The sequence below is a fragment of the Procambarus clarkii genome, chromosome 75, assembly GCF_040958095.1.
Source record: "Procambarus clarkii isolate CNS0578487 chromosome 75, FALCON_Pclarkii_2.0, whole genome shotgun sequence".
Classification (NCBI taxonomy): Eukaryota; Metazoa; Arthropoda; class Malacostraca; order Decapoda; family Cambaridae; genus Procambarus; species Procambarus clarkii.
Genome location: NC_091224.1, coordinates 7,979,637 through 8,005,708, shown reverse-complemented (window position 1 = coordinate 8,005,708; position 26,072 = coordinate 7,979,637). Strand labels below are relative to the sequence as shown.

The window sequence follows — 26,072 nt, the reverse complement described above, 5'->3', positions numbered from 1 at the left end:
CATGGCACAGATTCAGTACCTCCTGCCTCAGGCTGCTGGGTACATACAAGAGCTTCTGGGCGGCTCCCCCCTGATCTACTTTGTGCCACCACCAAAGCCCATTTTCCATGAGGAGTGCTTCTTTGTTTAACCAGTAGTATTTTGTTGCAGGGCTGGCCCCGAACAGGTCCCCTTCTGTTGGCTGACGGCCTCCCACCCATTCTCTTACCATTCTCATGTCCGGGTCTCTCTCCGTCCGCTCCTGTAACTCGAGTAAATGCAACCCTAGCCTGTCCGCCGTTGTTCTGGTGATGATCCTAATGTCTACTACTTCTGGGGCCACTGCGTCTTTTTCCTTATAAAGCGTCTCGGCAGGCTTTCTTCGGCCATCTTCGCCAGGGTCCCATGGGAAGACAGCCAAGTTGGAATCCTCCGACCACCAGTCTTGAATAGGGGCTATAGTGCTCACGCGTCTAATCGTCCCCCGGATCTGAACGTTACATGCACATCTGAACGACCCCGTAGCCAGTGGGACGACGTCATCTACCGTCTCCTGGAAGGTCGCCCAGTTCTGATGTGCCCTGCGACAGTATGAGCATCCTCCACACGGCAGGTCCTGCACTGGCACGTCCTGGCGAAAGTGGGTACATGCCTGTTGAGTGCCTCCCTCCCTGGATAAAGAGTCTGCATTGTTGTGTTTTTTACCTGCTCTATGCTGGATTTTTAGATCAAATTGGCTCAGCTCCTCCAGCCAACGTGCTAGTTGGCCCTGGGGGTTCTTAAACCTAACCAGCCAGACCAGGCTGCCATGGTCCGTGCGTATGGTAAAAGGCCGCCCCAAGAGATAGTGCCGGAACAGCCTGGTAAACCTGACTACTGCCAATAGCTCTTTCCTCGTGGTGCAATACCTTCTCTGTTCTGGGGTCAATGCGAAACTGGCATAAGCAATTACCCTTTCTTTCTTCTCTTGAACCTGTAGCAGCTCCGCTCCTATCGCCCAGTCGGAGGCATCGGTGTCCAGGATGAAGGGGTCATGTCCATTAGGTAATCCCAGCACCGGAGCTGTAGTTAAGGCCATTTTGATAGCTGCAAAAGCCTCTTGATGCTTGTCTCCCCATTCGAATCTGTTTCCGCCGGTCAGTGCGTATAGGGGTGCGGCTAACTCTGCAAATCCCTTTATGAAGGTCCGATGGTAGTTGGCCAGTCCCAGAAATCTTTCCACGTCTTTGGATGATCCCGGCTTCTGCCATTTCACCACTGTGTCTATCGCCTCTTTTCCCAGTTCTAGTCCTGCCCTGCTGACCATCCTGCCTAAGAACTCAACCCGTTTCTTAAAGAGGGCGCATTTTTGTGGTTTCAGGCGTAAACCATAGGTTCTGAATCTCGCAAATACCTGTGCTAGGTTGGAGAGGTGGCTTTGGAATGAATCGCCCAGCACCAGGATGTCATCCAAGAATGCTAGCACAGTTTCCCAATTTAGCTCCCGCAACACCAAGTTCATAACCCTGGCGTAGGTAGCCGGGGCATTACAAAGACCAAAGGCCATTTTCTTAAATTCAAACAGTCCGTATTTCGTTATGAATGCCGTCTTCTTCCGATCTTCTTCTGCTATGTTGATCTGATAATATGCCGAGTTGGCATCTAGCTTGCTAAACCATTCGTTTCCCGCCAAGGTGTCCAGGCACTCATCGACTAGAGGGAGTGGGTACACGTCCTTTATGGTGCGAGAGTTCAACCCTCGATAGTCTACACACCACCGAACTGACGCGTCCCTTTTCCTTACCAGAACTGGTGCCGATGCCCACTCAGATACTGACGGTTGGATGATGCCCGCATCGAGCATGCGCTGAAGGTGTCCTTTCTCCTCCTGTGCGAAGCATGTGGGTGTTCGTCGTATTTTTTGCTTCACAGGTCTTGCATTACCCGTGTCGATGTGGTGAGATACCTCCTTGAATGATCCCAGGTCAAATTCACTTGCGGCAAAGATGTCCTGGAAGTTCCATAACAGGTGGGTCAGTTGGCTTGCCTGCTCTGCTGACAGCGTTTCCTCGACGTCCCGTACCATGGTCATCATATGGGGAGGTAATTTGACTTGAGTTTCACTTCGTACCCTCCCCGCTGCCCTTGCTGCTACCGCTGGGCCCGGCCCCGGTAAAATTTCCCATACTGCCTCTGCATTGGCCACATGCATCCGCCTCTTTAATGTGATATTCTGCCCTGTTGCGTTGAGTACACATACCTTCAGGAATTCTCCCTCCTGATGGAGTGTGCGAACCACTGGCACCCGCCCATCCTCCAGGGGCTCCACTATACACTGGGGCATACTTTTGTCCATTTCACATTTGACCCTGGCCACTGAATGTGGTGGGATAACAGTGTATTGGGACACTGCTACCTTAGCGATGCACGGAGCTAGGTTAGGGTCAGGCTCCTCTTTCGTCTCTAGCTTCATAGGAATCACCTGTCCCTGTAATATCATTTGAGACTTGTCTAGGGCTATACTAACACCGTGTCTTTTCATGAAATCGAGCCCTAGCAACATGTCGTCTGCAATAGGCGCCACATACACTCCCACAGTGTATTCCCGTCCCGCAACCAGCAAGGAGATGGGGCCCACCAGTGTTCCCGTAAGGTGCATTTGTTTCCCCGCCGTGCTTAAAGTTATGTGTTGTATCACCTGGGGTGGTGGGTTCAACCGTTGATGGATCTCCTGGGAGATAATGGTGACCTCGGCCGCTGTATCCACAATCGCCTTGACCTCCACGTCCCCGATCTGGACTGGGATCCAGAACATAGAGCCGGATCTGAGCTGTCTGATGGTTATGTGATCTCTTCCCCCGTCCTGCTCTTCCGTGCCCGACGTCCCTTGGCCCGCCCCTATCGTGCTCTCCCTTTCTAGGCCTGTTGTACATTGGGTCGGAGTTAGGCCGACTGGACCGACCCATCCGTGTTTAAAGACTCTTTCTCGTCCTCAAATGAAACGCGCAGCTTGTTGCCCAGGGGGTCCCTGAGCCGGCGGCTTCCCTCCCCATCACTTCCCGGTTCCAGACATTCCCGAGCCACGTGACCCTCTTTCCTACATCTGAAACACTGCAGCGATCGCCTGGGAGATGGGGAACGACGAATATTCGGCGATATGATGGCCATTGTGAGACGCCTCAAACTCTCACACACCTGATCCAATTTCCCGCTGAGTTCTGAGACACCTGCTACCAAGACGTCCAATTTCGCCTCCGTGTCCATGGAAGATGAAGGACCCGAGCCTGCACTCGACGGGTGGTGAGTACCGGTTCCACGGCCTGCGGGACTGGTAGCCGGCGAGGCACCTGGTGTCGAGCGCCGAGAAGCGTCCTTACTCCTGGGTGGTTGCTCATACCGGGAGTACCTGCCCACTGCATTCACTCTTACTGCTGGCCCCTGGGACCCGCGGCGGTGGGAGTCGTGCCTGCTTGAACTTGCGGAGCCGTGGATTGCTACGGCATTGTGCTGGAAGGTTTGGGCCCGGTCGATGGCCTCTTCCATTGACGAATTTCTTGCATTGGCAATGTATTCTGCCAGAGTCTTGTCCTGTAATCCCTGGCCGAATCTCATTACTGCGATTTGTTCCACTTCCCATCGTGGCACATGTTTGTAGGCCCGATGAGCCAAGTGGTGGGCCCTATCTGCCCAATCAGCAATATCTTCTTCTGGTTCCTGCTGGGCCTGGTTAAACTTCATCATAGCTACATCCAGAACTTCCCTATCGCCAAATCGCTTGATCATCTTATGCATCATGCGAATATAATCGATCGACGGTTCTCTGTCCAGTAAGCGATTGTAAAAATCACTTGCCTTACCCTTGAGGCACCATCCTAACTGTGTCAATGACGTAGGCCCACTCCAGTCCTTTTCCGAGGCATAAGACGTGAAGCGGCGGTAGAAGGTGGCCCAATCTGACTTCCCATCATAGTCCAACGCCCGAGGTGGTGTGCGGAAGGTCTCTTTCTGTTGGCGATAACCTGTCCGCCTGCTGCGGGATAGAGAGGCATCCGAATCGGAAGTCAGAGAGCTGTGTGACGAGTGTCGAGCTGTCCGTCTCCTTGATCGAGCCGATCGATGGTGGGAGGGGCTCCCCTGCCGAGTACCTTGCTGGCCACTAGCCCTGGAGTAAGCTGGTGACTGAGGTCGACGTCCACGTTGGCTGCTGCTGGTGGCACCCCTAGAGGAGTGGCGGGTTCCCGTTTCGCTGGACGAGGACGATGAACGACTTCCTGCCCCCTGACCTAAGGGCCCGGGGCCCTGTTGGGACGGGTCCACCTCAAACGATATAGCAGCCATCAACTCGGGTTTGACCCGAAGGCGGTTGATATCATAAATGTTGTCCTCCGTGATCACATGGCGACGCCGAAACTTGATAATGCGAGCGGCCAAGGTATCTCCTACACCCGGTAGCAGCAGCAGCTCAGCAGCCGAAGCAGAGTTTATCTTGATTGGGGCCATTGTGCTAGTGTCGAAAGTTAAAGCTCCAATATCTCGTGCCACAAACAAAAAAAACAAAAAAACACAGACACCAATGGCCACACTTAAGGTTCCAATGTTCAGAGATAGAGATAAATGTTCCACCAGGAAAAATAAGCACTGCACAGTCAATAATGTAAATGATGGGGCCAGGTGGGGTTCAAGCAACATAAAACACTGCACACTTAATTGGTACCTAAATCCCTTGAGGCTTAGACAAAAACTGGGCACTTACTGCACTTGCAAAACTGGAAAATCTGACATGGCAGGCACTTTGAGGAACTTTAACAAGCAATGTGCCTGATTTTCATAAGCACTGGGCTGAGGGTTCTCAAAAACACTTTTTGCAGGTGAACGTGTGGAACTGTGTGCAGGGCGGATCACCATCCACCTTAAATCTGGTATGAATACAAACTCACAGGCTCACTTAATGTATCTCTTCCCCTTGAGCCGTTACTTCTGTAGAAAGCCTAGAACAGGTTACGTCTAGCTAACAGTAGAAATGAGAAAATAACAGACCTGTAGCAAGCACCCTGCAGAGCTGGGACCAGCGTCGCTGTAGTAAACACACTGGAGACGGATGCGCTCGGGAACGACAGCCTGAAATCCTCCGCGAGCGGATTCGTAAACAATACAGGTCGGGTATGCTCATGAACGGTGGCCCGTATTCCGTGTGAATGGTGGTACTCGTCTCCCCTTCTTCAAAGAACTTGGGGACCGCGGGAATCGGTGCTTGGGGGACAAGACAATAAAATGCAACAAATCCGGAGAAATAATCCGTATAAAACACTGATAACTGGAACTTATGGAGAATCTTGGGGGATTGCACGAGATGTGGAATAAAACATATGCACAAAAAAAACAGGGGTTGAAATATCTTGGGCACCGCTATTGAACAACGAACCGAAGAACATCTATGGTGCAACCAAAGCCAGTAATTCGAGACTGGAACCGTTGAACACTATCCAAGACGTCTTGACTGAAGTCGGCAGAACGATGATGCAGATATCTTGGCGAGGTCCTCTTGATCACCGCGTGGGAACGTTTACTCACTGCGCCAATGTAGAGGTGACCCACGTGTTACAACAATAGTACAGTAATTCACCTGGAACTGTCGTCGTAGGGAGAGGAAGGGCTGGTAGGGTAGGTGGAGCAAGTCTAGGCTCCTCAGGAAGGGTAGGACAGAGGGAATCAATGCCTCTTAGGGGTCCTATGGGCACATATCCTAAGTGCCAGTGGTGCCGGGCAGGCGTCGTCCGCGTTGGGTCACATGCAGTTCAAATCTGGCCCACTCGGCCTGCGCGGGCTGCCGCGCGGGTAGGCCGTGCGCCGTCGTCGTCCACCAATCAGGGCACAGCCCTGCCTATACTGTAAAATGTCTCCTTGGCGGGCACTTTGAATGTGGTTCCCTCTACACTAGCCACTCTTCGTCGAAAATATCCCCAGGCATCTCCCGGGGGTGCAACATGAACTCAGGAATGCCAGTGACGAATTTCTGCACACTAGGCACCCACACAGTCTAAGAAAACCACAGGATCGGCAAGACCCATTCCGTCGCACCCGGAGGTACAACACCAAGCACCAGACTGGGCCCCGAGGAGGCAACACACCCCCCAGCAGTGCTAGCAGAGCTCAGGGGGGGGGGGGGTTGCATCACAGGGGGAATCACACCCAACGTTCTGCAACAGCACAGACACAGATCTCCCAGGAGGAACATCCTTCTTCAGGTCGACTACAAGGTCCCTGGCCACAGAAGCCACTGCGGGAGAAGGAACCATCTCCTACCGTGGGAGGACGACAACAGGCGTCGCAGGGGGGGGGGGCCTCAAGTAACAACACAGAGCTCCCCATACCCTTGCCTCCATCCGCCGCGTGTACCTCCGCCACCACCACGGCCAAAGCCGTACTTCCATCACAAGGCGGCACCATGATCCACAACGTCCACAGATGACAACACAATTTTGAAACTTCCCCTACGTCCGCCCAGGCCACGTCCGCCAAGGCCAAAATAGGGTAAGAGAGCCCCGAGTGCGTAAGATCCGGACGCAAATCGTCCGAGCTGTCCACTGGACCAGTGGACAATCTGAGACATGAGAGATGCTGGGAGCCCGTACCCGGGCATGACGCAGGACCTCGGCAGCAGCGATCATATGGGGGACCGGCCCAGCCCAAGCAGGAGGCCTGGAATACACACCATCTAGCAGCACTGGTGACAAAGGCGTTGGGGGCGACAGGGGCACAAAGACAGGAGCCACAGGAGTACCGGCTGGAACATCCACAGAAGACAGACGTGGGGACAAGGCCTTTGACCAGGCCACACCCACCCCAGAATCACCACCAGCAACACTTAGTGGGCCAGCCAGAAGCTTAGGGCCCGCGCAAGAATATCCCTGCAAAAAAAAAAAAAAAAAAAAAAAAAAAAAAACACCAGCAGCCATCGAACACAAACCCGGCAACTGCACAGTATCTGGCGCCTAAACATCAGCAGGAGCTAGCACAGAAACCGATAACAGACGAGGCTCGACATCCACAGGCATTTGCACAACTCCACACTCTGGATCCTCATCAACAGCTAACAGAAGAAAATCCTCTTCATGAAAGATTAACGCTCTCGACGGCAGCCGCCGAGCAGCCAGCAGCCAGATGGCCCAACAGCCACCAGCGGAAGCACATGCGAGGCAGCTGTGCATGGTATGTATGGATGCAATAGCCCATACGTTTCACGGAAGATGGGATTTCCGAACGCAGCCACTTCCCCAGGGTGCGGATACTAGTCTGTATGCCTCGGAGGCGCTTGGAGGAAATTATATTGAACCTCACACTCACGACACCAGCAAGTTGTGCGAAGTACTTCCATAGCAGCTCCTCCAAGAATTAAAGTGGAGCACCATGGACACTGACATAAGTGAGGGCACCACTCCGGTTAGAGATAACCACCGAACCAGCAGCGTCTGGCAGTTGAAACGACTGCACCTCGTAGCAGCGTAAAAACACACTGTAATCCTCCGTGGCAGCACATTTCACCACTTCCCGATGAGAAGAAACGAACTCCATGCCATAAATGACAGCCACATCTACACGCAACATCTCGCATAACACCAGCTCCACTGCAGGGTAGTCAGCTTTGCCAGTAAACTATAACAACAGAGTGAGTCTGCAAAACAGGGGAGATGGAGCCCCCCATCACTCAGGCCACATCAGCAACCCTACCAAGGTCTTCCTGCTACACAGGGCGAGCAACCAACAGAGTTTAGTGCTTACAGTATGCCGGCCTCATATCTTCATATCAATAACTCGCATATACACATCTCGCAGGTGTGCCGGTTGGTCTTCGCGATGATCGGTCTAGTGGGACGACTTTGGATACACTGGGTTACACTCAACATCGGAGAAGTCGTGGTGGCACAATCTAAAAGGACTGCATATGGTATCAATGTAGATCACATATTGGGTCAGAACGCAGGCACACTTAAGATACCCGAGCAGAAGTGACGTGTGAGGTGTACAGGTGAATGAGTGCATCATGTGGAATAGCAGCGGGTCTCTAACAGTTAGAGGTGCTGCTGTTGGTCGAGTACCACGTGGGTGGCGTTCGGCAGCTCTAAACTAGTTTGAGAGAGAAAAACAGAGTGACATCTACAGTTTTGGTTCTTCCTTCTGACTTTCGTTTAAAGCATTTTACTCTTAGATTCTCTGTGGTGACACTTGTGGTTCTCACACAACGTTCACAGAACACTTGTGTATCTCGCTATACAGATGACAGATAACACACGATAACTGTGGTACACTTAATAACAGTCCTGTTGCCTTTGTACGTCCCTTGTGATATCTCTTACAGTCACTCTGCTTAATTTAATTAAATTTCACTAAAGACAGGATTCCGGCAATTTACATGATATTTACTCTGGAGGAGGATGTTGCAACTAATTTGACGACGTAAGAACTTTGACGATGTGTTGTCTAAAGAGTGACAACAAACAGATCACACATCTGCTATGACTGACTTCCTAAGGCTGGAATATTTGACCCAATACACAAAGCATGCTTTAGTGAGCTTCAGCCTCTGTCTCTGGGACTGGCCAATCAGTGATCTGCTATTCTGTAGCGCCTGTTTAGAGGGTCGCTACAGGTTCATCCGTGGTGATGTGGGTTGTGGTGCCAGGAGTCACTCACTGATCCTGGGTCGGCCGTTGACGTGACCTAGTGTGTGTGTGTGTGTGTGTACATTGCGTGAAGCATAATACTGCCATCAGTAGCCTTCCAGGATGGCTTCTAACAACGTAATTGCTGTACTCCCTCTATTTCTTCATTGGTTTTTGTTTTTATTTATATATACAAGAGTTTTTACATTCTTGTAAAGCCATTAGCATGCATAGCGTTTCGGGCAGTTCCTTAATCCTAATTTTCCTCTAGAATACAACCTGCCAAATCGTTTAATAACCAGGTACCCATTCACTACTGGGTGAACATTGGCTACAGTTAAAGATTGGTGCCCAGTCCATCCTCCCCGGCCAGGGTGCTTTGGCCAGTGCCGAAGTGCCGGGTGAGTTTTTACCACTGCGCCACGGGGACTATAGTTACATAGTGTGATTACACACACTACAGCTCTAACAGCATCACTATGTTTCAAGCATTATGGGCTCTCATTAGAGACCAAAGTTTGGTTGTAATCAAGGGAGACGTGTGATTCTAAGTCAGATGTGTTACACATGTTACACACACCCTCACAAGTGTTACACTCTCGCATGACAACACGTAGGTTGGCAAGTTTTCCCTCGCCCTAGACAGGCCACCACCAGAGGTGCTGTCATTCTAGGCGTTCCTCTGTGGGGGTAATAGTTTTCTACCTTGCTTTGGTGAGGGCCAAGTTCATGGTCTAGGCTGGACGTGCCGAGGGAGGTAAATACACCCGGCTGTGTAGTTGAGGTTGGAAGATCCAGTCGGTGGAGTTGCTCAGAGGACTCGTCTACGTACTCCAAAAATCCCTGCTCTGTCTTGTGTGGTTTTGTTGTTTATAGTGACCCCCGGAGAGGAGGGAGTTTGTGACACACGCACACATTGTCACTGCATTAGACAACTAATGCCAAGAAAAGCGGGGTTCAACAGCTAGAGCTGGATCCTCCAAGAACAAATAGGTGGGTACACACACACACACACAGTGTGTTTTCTCTTCCCTACCCGCCCTTTTCACCATCCCTCACCCTGTCTCCTCCCCTTTAGTCTCTGGAGGACGACTGCTGAGGATGACGCCGCGGGAGGAACAGTATGGAGACTGGGGGAGACAAAGGGGGAAGAGAAAGGAACTAGGAGGAGAAAGCTCCAAGCCATTACGACTATATCGCCCTTGGAAGGGGTCACTATAAGGATTTGGGATGGGACGGCGGAAAGGAATCGTTCCCAACCACTTGGTGGGTCGGGGATTGAATGCTGACCTGCATGAAGCGAGACCGTCATTCTACAGTCCAGCTCAAGTAGTTGGGCAAAAGGAAAGGGGGTTAGGGATGATTGTGGTGAACAACACATAACTCATATTGTCACACTTGACCTTTGGAGAATTGCCTAGTCTATCATGCAAATCCCTTCTCACTTCAACAGAAGTGAGAAGGGATTTGGTCTGCATGAAAGAAACAAACTCTAGGCCAAGCTAAGGTCAGCCAGAGAAAATAAACTCAGCCTATGCTGAACACGGGCCGAAGATGATCAATGTTGTGAGCCAGCAGGCAGAAACAGGTCCTCCGTCGGGGAGTTTCTCACTTACATAGAATACAAACAGGGAACTAGAGGCCAAGAAAGCTATGAAGTACCACTGCAGGAAGCTACTACCCAGGATGGAGCAAGGAGTACCAGCCAGTTGCTACAATAGAAGTAAGTAATAGTGGGGGTAATGGTGAAGGAACTGTAAGATGGTGGGAGGAAGAGTGTGTGAAAGTGAAGGCGGAAGAGTGTGAGAGTGAAAGAGGAGGAGTGTGAAAGTGCTCCTCATAGAGATGAACATGAGCGGGGAAGACAAGAACACAAGTGCATCAGGTTAGGGCAGTACAGGAAAGATGGAAATTGACTCGTGAAGATAGTAGTTATAAACGAGACAATGAAAGAGAGATATTCAGTAAGACACCAACTCTCACGTGAGGGATGGGGCGAGGAAATATTGACAGAGAGTGTGAGGAGAGTAGAGGCTTCCTCCAGCCGAGTCTCCTCCCTCCCCAGGGCTAACCACAAGTTGCATAAATCATCCACTTCCAAACTGCCCCCCCCCCCATGTTGGATATTTCCAACATCGAATACAGCATTGTTGTATTCTCATTACTTATTACTAACCATACTTAATATTGTAGTAAGTAAAAGTAACAACTCGTAGAATTCTCATGTACTAATAATTCATCTGTGCATTAGGCTAGAATTCTCACGTCACCTGACGTCAGTATTGCGTCAGATTTCTTTACAGTAAAACACATTATATACAATTTGTGTGAGAATTAAATACGATTCTCCATAATTAAAGCATTCTGTATGGCAACTGATTGCAGACGAATGGTTCTCTAACTAAAAGTCGAATAGAGCTTTAGAATCATAACGTCTACCTCGCGATAGAGGTAACGTCATCAATGAATGCTATGGGGAGACATTAATTCCTCTCCCTTATATATTTACTATTCTTAAATAGTTAAATAATAATATTCCGTTCCTCTAAATAATAAACCCGTCCAGTCTTTAGAGTTTCAAGCGCGAATGCGAGAAATATTAATGTTCAAGACAATAATTTGTGTTGTGAACGTCGACTGGGCGTGGGTTGGGGGACGGCACCCTCAGTCGGGAAGCGGACACGTGCAGGGCCAGAAGGAGGCAAAGCTGCGCTTACCGTACTCACAAAAGACGCCATTGTCCAGCAAATAGGACAAGCGTGTCCATCCACAGATGAAAGCCGCCACTGTGAGGCGTGAACGACCTTGCAGATAATATCTTCAACTAGTGCTGGTGTTAAAGAGGGACCTTAGACTTGGTTCCTGACGACACGTGATCAGCCAGCTTGAAACGCATCAATCCAGGATAGGTTCACCGGAGCCTGGGATGCGAAATTACGGCAATCTTAATACTTACACAGTGCCCACAGCTAAGTACCTTTTATTTGATGCATCATTTATAAGTTTATTAATAGCGGGGTGATTGCACGTCACGCGGCGAGACAACACCTAATAACAGGTGATTAGAATTCTATCTGTAGATATCAGTAATCTTGAATATGAATTGAGTAGTTAAATCAATTGCTACTGGTAGTTTATTTATCTTGCAGCTTGAGAGACGGATTCTTCATGCTGCCTTCTCCATTTTAATCGTGCCATTCGTCAATGTGCCAGAATTGGAGATTAAGAGGACTTCCAGAGTTATCTAAAGGAACCTACTACAAGCTAAGGCTTATTTCTTTTTTCCTATATTTTAGCAATTTGATACATTCAGAATGTTTTCAACATAATGTGTGATTTACTGTAATTCATTGCTATGCTCATATTCATGTTCTTCTGTGTATGAATAATATTATATTCAGCATTATTTATAGGATTAGATTATTATTAATTGAATTAGTGAACGAACCACACTGATTCCTGGACGTACTGACCTCCAGTAATAACCCCCCAATGTAGGTGTTTGAGGTTTGTTTTTTTAATAATACAGCCCATTAATTATTCTTATGATCATACTTTCTAGTCATATCCATAGTCACTGGTTTTCTCTAGAATTTTATCTAATGATCTGAAATTCTCAGTTTCCCTCTTTACTTTAAAAGCGGGTGGTCCTTCGTAATTTAATTTACTACTTTAATTATTAATTAATCAGAATCAAACCCAAATACCCAACATTATGGTCCTTATCGAACCGGATAGGCATTAAATTTATAATTAAAATATTAACCATTAATAGCTAATCCTTGTGTGATAGAAGCTAGACTAACTATTTAATTAATTGTCAACTAACATTGTAACACATTAGTTAGCCTAGATCACACTAACATATTGCTACCTTTACCTCATGTATAAAGTAGCTTTAGTGGGTCATAGCCAATTACCCACAACACTTAGACCTATACCTCACACCGAGGTGAGAATCTTTAGGTCACCAGGAGCAACAGCTCACAACTTTTACAATAACACCACCCTAACACCTGCGTTAGAGTGGCCTCATCACCTAACCATCATATACTTAGGTGGTAATGACATCCACCCCACTCGTCATCCAGCCGAGGTGATCAAACACCTCAAAAACATAATTTCTTCTTTCAAGCTCATCAGTGAATCAGTAGTATTCACATTAGTGGAGCCTCGCCAACCAAGCCAAGATAATCGTTGGGGAGTAACTCCGGAATACTACCTGAGAGCTGCTAAGTATATAAATTTCAGGCTGAAAAAGCGAGTGAGATTGGATGCCACATATATACAATTTACAGCCAGACCTTACAGACAGAACCTGACTAGAGACGGTGTACATTTGTCAGGGGAATCTAGGTTGCATGTGGTTGACAAGTTAATTAACACCATCAACCATCACAAAAGGCTGTGGCTAGCAAGCCAAACTTAACTGTACATAATTGTTCACCTGTGTGTGCAAGAGCACTCTTATAAAACAAAAAAAACAAAAATACAGCACAACTATATTACCTTATTGCACCACAATAATCTTTACCCATGTTATTAGGTAGAATTTAGGCTGAGATTGTGCTGAATTTGGTACAAGCCCAAACTAAATAATTTTATAGTTCTTAGTTAGGAATTATTACGACTAGATCTAAACTAGTCACTGTTGTATATATTATATTATTTGTGCTGACCCTCTATAGGGTGGGATAAATTTTGAGATAACTCTGATTGGAGTGTCTCCATAATATTTCTCTTGTATACATTATTTTGTGTATCTATTTTGTGTAGTGCTGGATTTTCTCCATTAACTCTGATGGTGATATGGATGAGCTAACCGGACGAGAACTAGTGGTGAGATTCAGACAGTACACAAAGTATCTAGCTATTTCGTGTTAGGTAGGTAAACCCATAGTCTATGCAAGTATATTAGGCTATTCCCATTGATATTGAAACCCACTGAATGAGTCAATATCCCAGTTACCTCAGTAATAAGTATTTACTGACCAATCAGCCTTTACCCAACAAGATGGATACGGCTACCAAAATGAAAAGGACCCTTGTTGGTCTGAAAGGTCATTTAACCCGACAGATTAATAAATGTCAAAATCTGTCACAACAGTCAACGGTTGATTACTTTGAATTAGAGAATTTATTACAAGTTGCTGAAAGTAAATTTGCTCATATTAAGCAACACATGAATTTGTATTTGATCGAACTGCAATCAACCTCTATAGAGAGTAGTGAACTTGATGAGGTTATAGATGAGTTAGCTCAGTATGAAGAAGATATTCGAGTTAAGCTTCTACCCTATAAGAAGCAAATTGCTAAAAACAAGCTGACAGTAACTTCCACTGTACGTACAGATCCTGAGGTTAAATTACCTCAAATCAACATACCCACATTCTCTGGTGATGAGAACGAAAGTTGGGATGACTTTTGGAGTAAGTTCGTAGATGCAGTAGACTCTAAAACTAACATTCCTCCAACCACTAAATTCACTTATTTACAAGGCCTGTTAAGAAAGGAAGCCTTGAAAGTAATCTCCAATATAACACTGACCAGTGATGGTTACGCATCAGCTGTACAATTGCTCCAAACCAACTACGATAACAAGGAGAGAACTGTTACTGTCTTAGTTCAAAAATTGCTAGATTTACCCTCTGCTAATAATTCTAGAGAGTCTCTCCAAAATTTCAGACTAGAGTTAGAGTCTTTACTCAAGGCCTTAAGCCTTAAAGTCCAAATACAGTCAGCCGAATGGATGACTAAAGTAGTTGTTAAACGAAAATTACCAAGAGAAACTTTAGATAAGTTGTGTACTATTTACAATACGACCTTTTTGACTCTGAAAGAAATCACAGAAGGTCTACATACCTTAGTCGAAAGACAAAGAGCCAATCAAGACGGGGAGAAAGTTACAAACTCCTCTACTAACTCTCATCGTAGCTCAACTCAAGTTGACACTTCGATCAAACCTAAACAGACTTTAAATAAGTCTAATAAATTCACATCAAAAACCACGCTATCCACTGGGAAAAGAAGTGGAAATGTGGGTACATATTCGGTGTCTCCTTCTGAGATAACCCACGACTTGTCTACTAAAGAGAACAAGTCAAACAAAGAGAGAAAGTGTCTGCTCTGCAATCAAGAGCATACTGCATACCAATGCTCAGTTTATCCTACTTATAATGCTAGGATTAAAAGGTTACAGGAATTGCATAAATGCACTAGATGTATGGGTTCTCATGATTCCAAGAAATGTGCAGTACCACTACGTACTTGCAACCGTTGTAAACAGGGTGTACACCACTACGCCTTATGTAGGAAATCTCCTACACCTACTATGACCACTGGAGAGAATTTTACTAATTCTACTTCAGTGCAATATTGTAAAGTACATCACGAAGTGAATGTGCTTACTACTGAGTCAGGCAACAGTACTACCTTGCCTACTGCTCAGCTTAAATTAATAAATCGAAGATCTCGAATTACCAGTAGAGGTCTCTTTGACCAAGGTTCCCAAAAAACCTTTATCACACAACAGTTGGTAGATGATTTAAATTTAAAACCTACCAAAAGTGTGAAGTTAAACATTTCTGGTTTCCTATCAAATAGTAGGCCACGTGACTACAAGGTAGTCAAATTACTAGTTAGATTAGGATCCTCTGCCAGCCCAATTCATGCGGTGGTCGTGGATAAGATTCCTACGGACTTGCAAGTCACAGGATTAGCTCGTACAGCGAGACACCTTAAGCGAAACCACATGAGGCTAGCGGATCATAAAATAAATTCAGACTGTCTCACAGATATTGGGATATTAATAGGCGCGGATCATTATTACAAGTTTATCACTGGATGCACTAGGCAACATGGTATGAATTTGTTGTCGTCCGCAGGTGGCAAATTGCTCACAGGACCCGTGCTTTTCAGACAAGGTCCAGCGCCCACAAACCAATAATGTAATTGTGGCGTGACTAGGCTTAGAACAGTCACCCCTACGCTTCAGGGAAATAGCCGAGGACATTGAGTCTGACCCACCAATACATCGTTTGTGGGATTTAGATACGTTAGGCATCATCCCTGAGCAACCAAGTCCTGATGATACATGGACTTACCAGCAATATCTGGATACGGTTGTCTACTCAAATAAACAATACTGGGTAAGACTTCCATGGAAGTTAGATCATCCCCAACTTCCAGTGAATTATTTTATGGCAGCCTCACAATTGCAGTCTCAATTAACACGACTGCAGAAGCAGCCAGAAAAATTAACCATGTATCACCAACTTATCCAACAACAACTTAACAATAAGTTCATTGAAGTTGTTGAACACGATGACCGAAAAGCAGGTCATTATTTACCACACCATGCTGTGGTGAAAGACTCACTGACAACACCTATTCGTATTGTCTTTAATTGCAGTGCTAAAGTAAAGCCTAATAGTGTGTCTCTAAATGAATGTCTCCAAACGGGACCTAGCCTAACACAAAGGCTACATGACGTATTGTTGCGATTTCGCACAGGCATTTTTGCCTACACTGCTGACATCAGCAAAGCCTTTCTCCGAGTAGGATTGCAGGAGGAAGATCGTGACTACACAAAATTCCTCTGGTACAAGGATCCACTGGATCCTAACAGTGAAATAATCACCTATCGGTTCGCCTCTGTATTATTTGGTGCTACATCCTCACCGTTTCTTTTGCAAGCAACATTAGACACGCATTTGAGGAAATCAGACAGCCCTTATAAGGCAACCATTAGCGACAACTTATATGTCGACAATTTCCAGGGGACAACTAATGATCCAGCTGATCTGGTAGAAATCTACCATGAGGCTAACCGTGAACTGTTAGGAGCTAATATGCCTCTACAGTCATGGGCCTCAAATAATAAACTACTTAACCAGTTAATTGAGAAGGAATTTCCCGATTATCAGGTACCCAGTAGCTTAAAGGTTCTAGGCGTGGAATGGAACACCAACACTGACGAAATGAATGTCAAGTCAGTGCAAACTGATAACTCAACCCTTACCATGAGAACACTGCTCTCATTTGTCAGTCAACCATTTGACCCTTTAGGCCTACTTAGTCCTATATTAATAAGGGGCAAACTCCTAATGCAGGAGTGCTGGCAACAACATATGGGATGGGATGATCCGTTACCAAGTGAGTTACAAGCCAAATGGCAAATACTCTCAACGGATTTTAATCAGTTAGGTGTTTTGAAATTTCCACGTAATGCCTCGGGACCAAACTTACCCACCAATTTGCACGTTTTTTGCGATGCCTCTGGCAAAGCATATGGCGCAGTAGCCTATTTAGTTAACAGTGCTCAATCAATTTTACTCACATCAAAAGCAAGAGTTGCTCCCATCAAAAAGAGATCCTTACCTCAGATGGAGTTGACGGCATTGCTAGTGGGAGTAAGGTTAGCCCATTGCCTGGCAAAGACACTCAGTAATATTCACTTTGGTGAGATTGTAGTGTGGTCAGACAACGAGGCAGTCTTACAATGGGTAAGAAACAATACCAACAAAACTCCTTACGTCAGTAATCGCGTCAGGGAGATTTATGATTTATCCGCAGGTTATAAATTTAGACATGTCCCTACTAAGGACAATCCTGCAGATTATTTGTCAAGAGGATTGACATTAAAACAACTTGTCAAATCTTCGCTGTGGTTCCATGGACCTTCATGGCTTGTTGGTGGTCAGTGGCCCAAACAAAAGCCACAAGTCATCGTGACCAATATCACCACTCCCATGAAGGACCCAGAGCCTCAGCGAACATTAGCCATTAATCCTCATCATTATTCTAATTTAAGCAAATTGTTAAGAGTGACTGCACACGTGTTTGATTTCCTCTCTAAAATAGGAATACGACACAAATTCCCCAATCCTGTTCATTATTGGATTAAGCGGGCGCAGCAAGAGACTTACGGAAGCGAATTTGAGAATCTTCCGGATAAACTCACTAAATCTCTGGGCATCTGGTACGATGTCAACACTCATAACATACTACGATGTGGAGGACGTTTGCTACATGCAAAGATTGACTTAGACACTAAGAACCCAATCCTTTTTCCTCGCCACCACATCATAACTAAACTTTTTGTCTTACATCACCATCAATATGGTACCCTACATGGTGGAGTTTTAGATACTCTCACCGATCTTAGACAAAGGTACTGGCTTCCTCAAGGTCGTCAGACTGTTAAGACCATTATTAAATCTTGTGTAATCTGTAAGAGATACGACGCTAGAGTCTGTCCTTACCCAGGACCTCCTCCACTCCCAGAAGAGCGAGTAGTTCATCTTCGTCCATTCGAAACCACTGGAGTAGATTATACAGGAGCCTTACTCCTCACTGGTAACCCAGATAATATACCAGTAAAGGCGTACATTTGTCTCTTTACCTGTGCTACAACCAGAGGCGTGCACTTAGAGGTCACCCCAGACATGAGTGCTGAAGCTTTCATTCAAGCTTTCCGCAGATTTGCTGCCCGTCGATCATGTCCTAGATTAATGATATCAGACAACGGATCTAATTTTGTAGCGGGAGAAAGCTGTTTACGAGAAGTCTGGAACCACCCTGAAGTGCAATCAGTCTTACAAAGAAGACAATGTCACTGGAAATTCATAGCACCAAGAGCCCCTTGGCAAGGTGGGTTCTATGAGCGAATGGTAGGCACAGTCAAAAGATGTCTAAGGAAAACGTTGCACCGACAAAAGGTCAGTTACTCAGAACTCCAAACTATTGTTGTGGAAATCGAGGCGCGAGTCAATAACCGCCCGATCACCTACCTGTCTGATGATTACACCCAGAGAGAACCACTGAGCCCCTCTCACTTGATCCATGGAGGTCTACTGAGCCCTCTCATCCCCTTAGCCGAAGAGGACCCTGTAGACCCATCCCATGTGACCAGAGGAGACTTGGTGGAAAGCTACCAACATCTTTCTAGAGTTATCAACAGGTGGAATGAGGTGTGGACTCGAGAATACCTCACAGCTCTACGAGAATACCACTACGGAGCTTCGAGTCCTTACAATAAGGTACAATTAAAACCTGGAGACCTTGTACTAGTCGACAGTGATGGGCCAAGGTCCGAGTGGCCTATAGGAAAAATCGTCACCATCCACCCAGATCGACAAGGTGTCCTAAGAGTGGTTAAAGTCTTATGCAAGGGCAACACTACTCTAAAAACTTTAGAGAAGCTGGTTCCCCTAGAACTGACTGAACAAGAATATCAGTCAGATCCAGTTTCCCCAGTAATTTCAGAGGACAATGAATTTGTTCCTCCAAGCAACCGTCCCACTAGAGCTGCAGCTCAACAATGTAGGCGGAATTTGCGAGCCTATTATAACTCTGAAGAAGAAGAATTTCCTTCATTTCCCACTAAGGAAACTGTGCTGATACTACGATGTGATATCACGTAACGAAACATTACACGTCACTATGACCCAAGATATCGCATCACTGTAGATTCTGTTAGTTTAAATTGGGAGAGTTAAATTTATAAATATTGTGTAGGCTACAAACAACATGTTTCATTTGACATGTAAATAGCAAGACTCAAATTCTTGTAAGTCCTTGATAAATCCGGGACGTTCGTTATGTGTGTACTAACATACTAACCTACTAACATACTAATGTGTTAATCTTAATATCACTTCGGGATAGGTCAGTACAACACAGTACACTGCGACCCTGGGAATCCCCCCCCGGAGTTATGTTGGATATTTCCAACATCGAATACAGCATTGTTGTATTCTCATTACTTATTACTAACCATACTTAATATTGTAGTAAGTAAAAGTAACAACTCGTAGAATTCTCATGTACTAATAATTCATCTGTGCATTAGGCTAGAATTCTCACGTCACCTGACGTCAGTATTGCGTCAGATTTCTTTACAGTAAAACACATTATATACAATTTGTGTGAGAATTAAATACGATTCTCCATAATTAAAGCATTCTGTATGGCAACTGATTGCAGACGAATGGTTCTCTAACTAAAAGTCGAATAGAGCTTTAGAATCATAGCGTCTACCTCGCGATAGAGGTAACGTCATCAATGAATGCTATGGGGAGACATTAATTCCTCTCTCTTATATATTTACTATTCTTAAATAGTTAAATAATAATATTCCGTTCCTCTAAATAATAAACCCGTCCAGTCTTTAGAGTTTCAAGCGCGAATGCGAGAAATATTAATGTTCAAGACAATAATTTGTGTTGTGAACGTCGACTGCGCGTGGGTTGGGGGACGCCATCCTTAGTCGGGAAGCGGACACGTGCAGGGCCAGAAGGAGGCAAAGCTGCGCTTACCGTACTCACAAAAGACGCCATTGTCCAGCAAATAGGACAAGTGTGTCCATCCACAGATGAAAGCCGCCACTGTGAGGCGTGAACGACCTTGCAGATAATATCTTCAACTAGTGCTGGTGTTAAAGAGGGACCTTAGACTTGGTTCCTGACGACACGTGATCAGCCAGCTTGAAACGCATCAATCCAGGATAGGTTCACCGGAGCCTGGGATGCGAAATTACGGCAATCTTAATACTTACCCTCCAAACACACACCGAAACTACGACGTTGGTACAACGTTCGAACAAGTTTTAACACCACCTAACCAGTTATAACAACTAATATATCAAGTTGTAACAACGTTCCAATACGTCATAAACACATTAAGCCAAGATGTAACAACTTTATTACAAGTTGTTACAAGCGGAAAATAGAGACAGTTTCGGTTTGTGTTTCCAGGGTACACAGTGCCCACAGCTAAGTACCTTTTATTTGATGCATCATTTATAAGTTTATTAATAGCGGGGTGATTGTTCGTCACGCGGCGAGACAACACCTAATAACAGGTGATTAGAATTCTATCTGTAGATATCAATAATCTTGAATATGAATTGAGTAGTTAAATCAATTGCTACTGGTAGTTATTTATCTTGCAGCTTGAGAGACGGATTCTTCATGCTGCCTTCTCCATTTTAATCGTGCCATTCGTCAATGTGCCAGAATTGGAGATTAAGAGGACTTCCAGAGTTATCTAAAGGAACCTACTACAAGCTAAGGCTTATTTCTTTTTTCCTATATTTTAGCAATTTGATACATTCAGAATGTTTTCAACATAATGTGTGATTTACTGTAATTCATTGCTATGCTCATATTCATGTTCTTCTTTGTATGAATAATATTATATTCAGCATTATTTATAGGATTAGATTATTATTAATTGAATTAGTGAACGAACCACACTGATTCCTGGACGTACTGACCTCCAGTAATAACCCCCCAATGTAGGTGTTTGAGGGTTGGTTTTTTAATAATACAGCCCATTAATTATTCTTATGATCATACTTTCTAGTCATATCCATAGTCACTGGTTTTCTCTAGAATTTTATCTAATGATCTGAAATTCTCAGTTTCCCTCTTTACTTTAAAAGCGGGTGGTCCTTCGTAATTTAATTTACTACTTTAATTATTAATTAATCAGAATCAAACCCAAATACCCCACACCCCATGCCTTTGGCTCATACCCCCCCTAAGCCCACGGCCCCAACCCACCCCCTCTCCTGCCTTTTCCACCCCCGCGCCTCCACTCCTGTTCCACAATCTTGGCCACAAATCTCCCCCCCCCTGCAATTGAGAATTCTTTTCCATATTTTTAAAGTCTCTAAACACACTCACCTGGGTACTCACACGAGGGTCACTCACCCGGGTACTCACACGAGGGTCACTCACCCGGGTACTCACACGAGGGTCACTCACCCGGGTACTCACACGAGGGTCACTCACCCGGGTACTCACACGAGGGTCACTCACCCGGGTACTCACACGAGGGTCACTCACCCGGGTACTCACACGAGGGTCACTCACCCGGGTACTCACACGAGGGTCACTCACCCGGGTACTCACACGAGGGTCACTCACCCTGGTACTCACACGAGGGTCACTCACCCGGGTACTCACACCAGGTTCACTCACCCGGGTACTCACACCAGGTTCACTCACCCGGGTACTCACACCAGGGTCACTCACCCGGGTACTCACACCAGGGTCACTCACCCGGGTACTCACACGAGGGTCACTCACCTGTGTACTCACACCAGAGTCACTCACCTGTGTACTCACACCAGGGTCACGCACCTGGGTACTCACACCAGGGTCACGCACCTGGGTACTCACACCAGGGTCACGCACCTGGGTACTCACACCAGGGTCACGCACCTGGGTACTCACACCAGGGTCACTCACCTGGGTACTCACACCAGGGTCACTCACCTGGGTACTCACACCAGGGTCACTCACCTGGGTACTCACACCAGGGTCACTCACCTGAGTACTCACACCAGGGTCACTCACCTGTGTACTCACACCAGGGTCACTCACCTGGGTGCTCACACCAGGGTGCACAGTACTCACTGTGTTACTCGGCCACAGTCAGTACCCAGATGAGTGACTGTGTAGTGGTGTCAGTCTCTTTATTGTCCACCGTTCCTATAGTTCTGTACACTTTACCATATGTTTCTGGTCCCTCTCCTCTGGTACCGTACCCAGGACCCTGGAGGGGAGACGAGGCCTTACACCACATGATAATGGTTCAGGACGGACCGGAACGTCGTCGTTCCTTCATCTTGTGATGTGTGGTTTGGTCATTATGTCTTCAGCCCCGTTATTGTGACTCGTGGATGTATTCTACGTCATTTGGTCACTCCACAGCACAAGAATATTTATATTTATCGTAATTTTGTGAATAATTATCAATATTTCTGAAGGTTATGAAGAGTAAAATATTGTTCCCAAAAACATTCCTTCAGTTTGAGTTGTGAGTCTTAAACTGTAATATCAGTGTGTCGGTCTGTCGGTGTGTCGGTCTGTCAGTGTGTCGATCAGTCAGTGTGTCAGATAAACAAAACACAGCACAATTCCATCGCAGTGTCACACATGTCCCGCAGTAACCTGGTGTGGCATCTATACATATACTCATGAAGTAAACGGTATGGTAAACAACGCAGCTCAATTCCAATGGAATGTCACACAAAATAATTAAATGAAAATGAAAAATAAATCGAAATCCTTGAAAATTCAATTTATCAGTGCAATCGGAAACATTGAAATGGAATCGTAACATATTTAGTATAGCGTGTGTTGCTCTTACGTCCAACAGATAGCGCAGTTTTTCAAGAAAAGCATGTTTTTACCTGTCTCAGGTGTGACATATATATAGTTGGTATATGAAAACACGCGCGTATTCGAATGCAATGTTGCGTCAAAATTTCAAAGCAATCGGTTAAAAAGGTTTCAGAGATTTCTGTCACATGAAAACTCAAATGAAAAATACAGTTTTTCAAAAAGCATGTTTTTACCTGTCACAGACGTGACATCTATAGAGTAAGTATATAAAAAACATATTCGTATGTGTATTGTAAAACACAATTCTTTTGGTTGTGAGCCGTAAGCAATGTGTGGCAGGGTACAGCTAGTCTAATAATATTTTTCAGAAGATATCTAGTGATATGATCATTAGATATCATCTAATGATATTAGATAGCATCTAATATCATTAGATGATATCATTAGATATCATCTAATGATATCATTACATATCATCTAATGATGCCATTAGCTATCTTCTAATGGTAGCATCTAATCTGATAATATATCTGATATATAATGATATCATCTATTCTGATACATTTATCATCTAATGATATACGAGCAGGGATATTAGTTTCCATAACTGCACAGATTCATCCCGTGACTTCGAATTGAAAAATGTGCACGTTCAGTGCTCCACACGAGCTTGGGTGCGTGGTGGAAGGTGGCGGCGGGTCTCTGAAGGCTCCGAGGACACATTCCGGTTACTGTCCATTACAACATCTGCGACGGGGAGCAATTGATCTCATTTTTCTCCTGTGATGCTGCCAGGGTAAAAGTGGACATCCTGCCAAGTCTATTTTTGCTTTTACAGTCTTTCTCCCACACTCCCCCACAGGCTTTCTCTCTCCCCCATACTGTCTCTTCTATTCCCCACAACCTCTAATCCATAACGTTTGTCCCATATTCACACAGCCTGTCTTTCATATTTAATACAACCTACGTTACGTTGATTTCGGGGATTAGCGTCCCCGCGGCCCGGTCTCTGACCAGGCCTCTGTTCCATATTCTCCACAGCTTCCCTCCTTGACTCCACACGGCCTTTCTTCCATATACCCCACAACCTTTCTCCCACAGCCTCTCTTCCATATTTCCCACAACCTCTCTTGCATTATTCCCTCTCATTATTCCTTATAGTCTCTCACCCACACTCCCGACATCCTTAACTCTCACACTCCCCACATCCTTAACTCTCACACTCCCCACATCCTTAACTCTCACACTCCCCACATCCTTAACTCTCACACTCCCCACATCCTTAACTCTCACACTCCCCACATCCTTAACTCTCACACTCCCCACATCCTTAACTCTCACACTCCCCACATCCTTAACTCTCACACTCCCCACATCCTTAACTCTCACACTCCCCACATCCTTAACTCTCACACTCCCCACATCCCCATTCCCACAACCTTCCTCCCCCTCACACTTTCTCCTCCTCACTCCCCACAGCTTCCCCCCCCCACATCCAGCAGCCTCTCCCCATCCTCCCTCCCACTCAACCCCCCCCCACCCCACAGCCTCTCCCCCCCCCAAATCCAGCACACTCTCCCCCCCCACATCCAGCAGCCTTTTCCCCCCCCAAACCCAGCAGCCTTTTCCCCCCCCAAACCCAGCAGCCTCCCCCCCCCCCAACATCCAGCAGCCTCCCCCCCCCCCATCCAGCAGCCTCCCCCCCCCCAACACCCAGCACACTCTCCCCATCCTCACCACCGCCACAACTCACCCTTGACGTGGTCCACAGTCACACTCATGAATAACGATTCAGTGGTCCAAATTGTCCCATGCTATCCTCTCAATCACACTAATGTTCTCAATCGCAGGAATTTGATATGTGATGAGTAATGTTGGAGTCGATCCTGTGTCTACGATGTACTAAACCGTCTCGCAACCACTGCACCAGGAACAGATATAACGTTTCGGATATATATATATATGCTCCCAGTTTGTGTGCAGTAGTATCATGCTCGCCAAATATATCTTGGACCCCACGTTCGATTTCAACTTTTCTCTAATTTCGGTTTGCCGTTTTTATGCAGTTGAGAACATCAGTTTGTTTTACAAATAAAGGCTGATGACCCCCTTTGGACCCCGCCATCCCAGAGTGGCAGGACTTGGCAAGAGGGGGTTACATTAGTCCTAAATTGGAGGTTCCCACTTTAGCCTCAGTGAAGCCATGGAGCATGCACGTTCACCAAGTTTATTCCCATTACCTGCTCCTGGAGTTGCATTCCTTCTATTTAATCTCCACAAATGGTAAATAAGTAAAGTGATAAAATTGTTTGTATTGAGTCTCTTTATATCAAGAAATTGCTTATTGCAATTAAATCTATTTTCCAGGACTATATAGGTGTTAGCTGCAATAAAAGTAAGAGAAATATGTGACAAAATAAGCGTTTTGTTGATACAAATACTTGATAGTATTTGATATTTAATATTAGATATTCTCTCAGATATCCGCGAGGGAAAAGTCACATTCGATATTCCAATTAATGTATTCGAATTTCCAACAAACATATATATGAACAAATCTTAACAATTAAAGTGCTTACTGAGTTTCCCTTCATCTGTCTCACTAAAGTTACTTCATGATGAAACTAAAGTAATTAGCAGAGAGAATAATTAGCTGTATTGAAGCCTTGACTCGTCGGGAAATCCAATAAGCGAGAAAAGTTTCAAGGATGAAAGTACTCCAATTGCCTGCAGTTAGGAGGCTGCTAAGCGCTTCTGTAATGCCTACTACTAATTAATGTGTAACGTAACATTAACGGGAGTGAGAGCGCACTAACACACACACATTCACCTCTGGGTTCAGCCGAGGGGGCAAGGCACTTAATGGCATCAAGAGTTAAGTCATTTATATAAACAAGTGACGTGGAGGCGCTGGAGGACCAAACCTCACACACCACAAGATGGAGACGACGACGTTTAGGTCCGTCCTGGACTATTATCAAGTCGATTGTGGTTCACGACGGACCGAAACGTCGTCGTCTCTTCATCTTCTGATGTGTAGTTTGGTCATCATATCTTCAGCACCGTTATGTTGGGGTCATCAGCACCTTCAGTATGGGGGAAAGACATGCTGAGCTTCAGCATGAGTAAAGGGAGGCTTAACTACCACAACAGCCTGAGGTAACAGTTGCACAACTACCCACAGAAGTATTCATGACAAGAACAGGAAACATGAATGTCAAAATAACAAACAGATCTACGGAATAACACAAGACTAACCAAGATTGAACACGAATAATATACAAAGAGCAACATTAGCTGAGCACAATAAAATCCAAAG

The 26,072-nt window shown here is 45.8% G+C and overlaps 1 protein-coding gene across 1 annotated transcript in view; it reads left to right on the top strand.

Annotated features, from left to right (window-relative positions):
- Nucleotides 1–13,632: 13,632 nt before the first annotated feature.
- The window catches only part of LOC138356984 (mucin-22-like), a 13,205-nt gene continuing 765 nt past the window's right edge, over nt 13,633–26,072 (top strand). The window contains exon 1 of the mRNA XM_069313515.1: nt 13,633–14,810. Within this exon, the coding sequence (XP_069169616.1) occupies nt 13,633–14,810 (1,178 nt within the window). The remainder of the gene's footprint in view (nt 14,811–26,072) is intronic.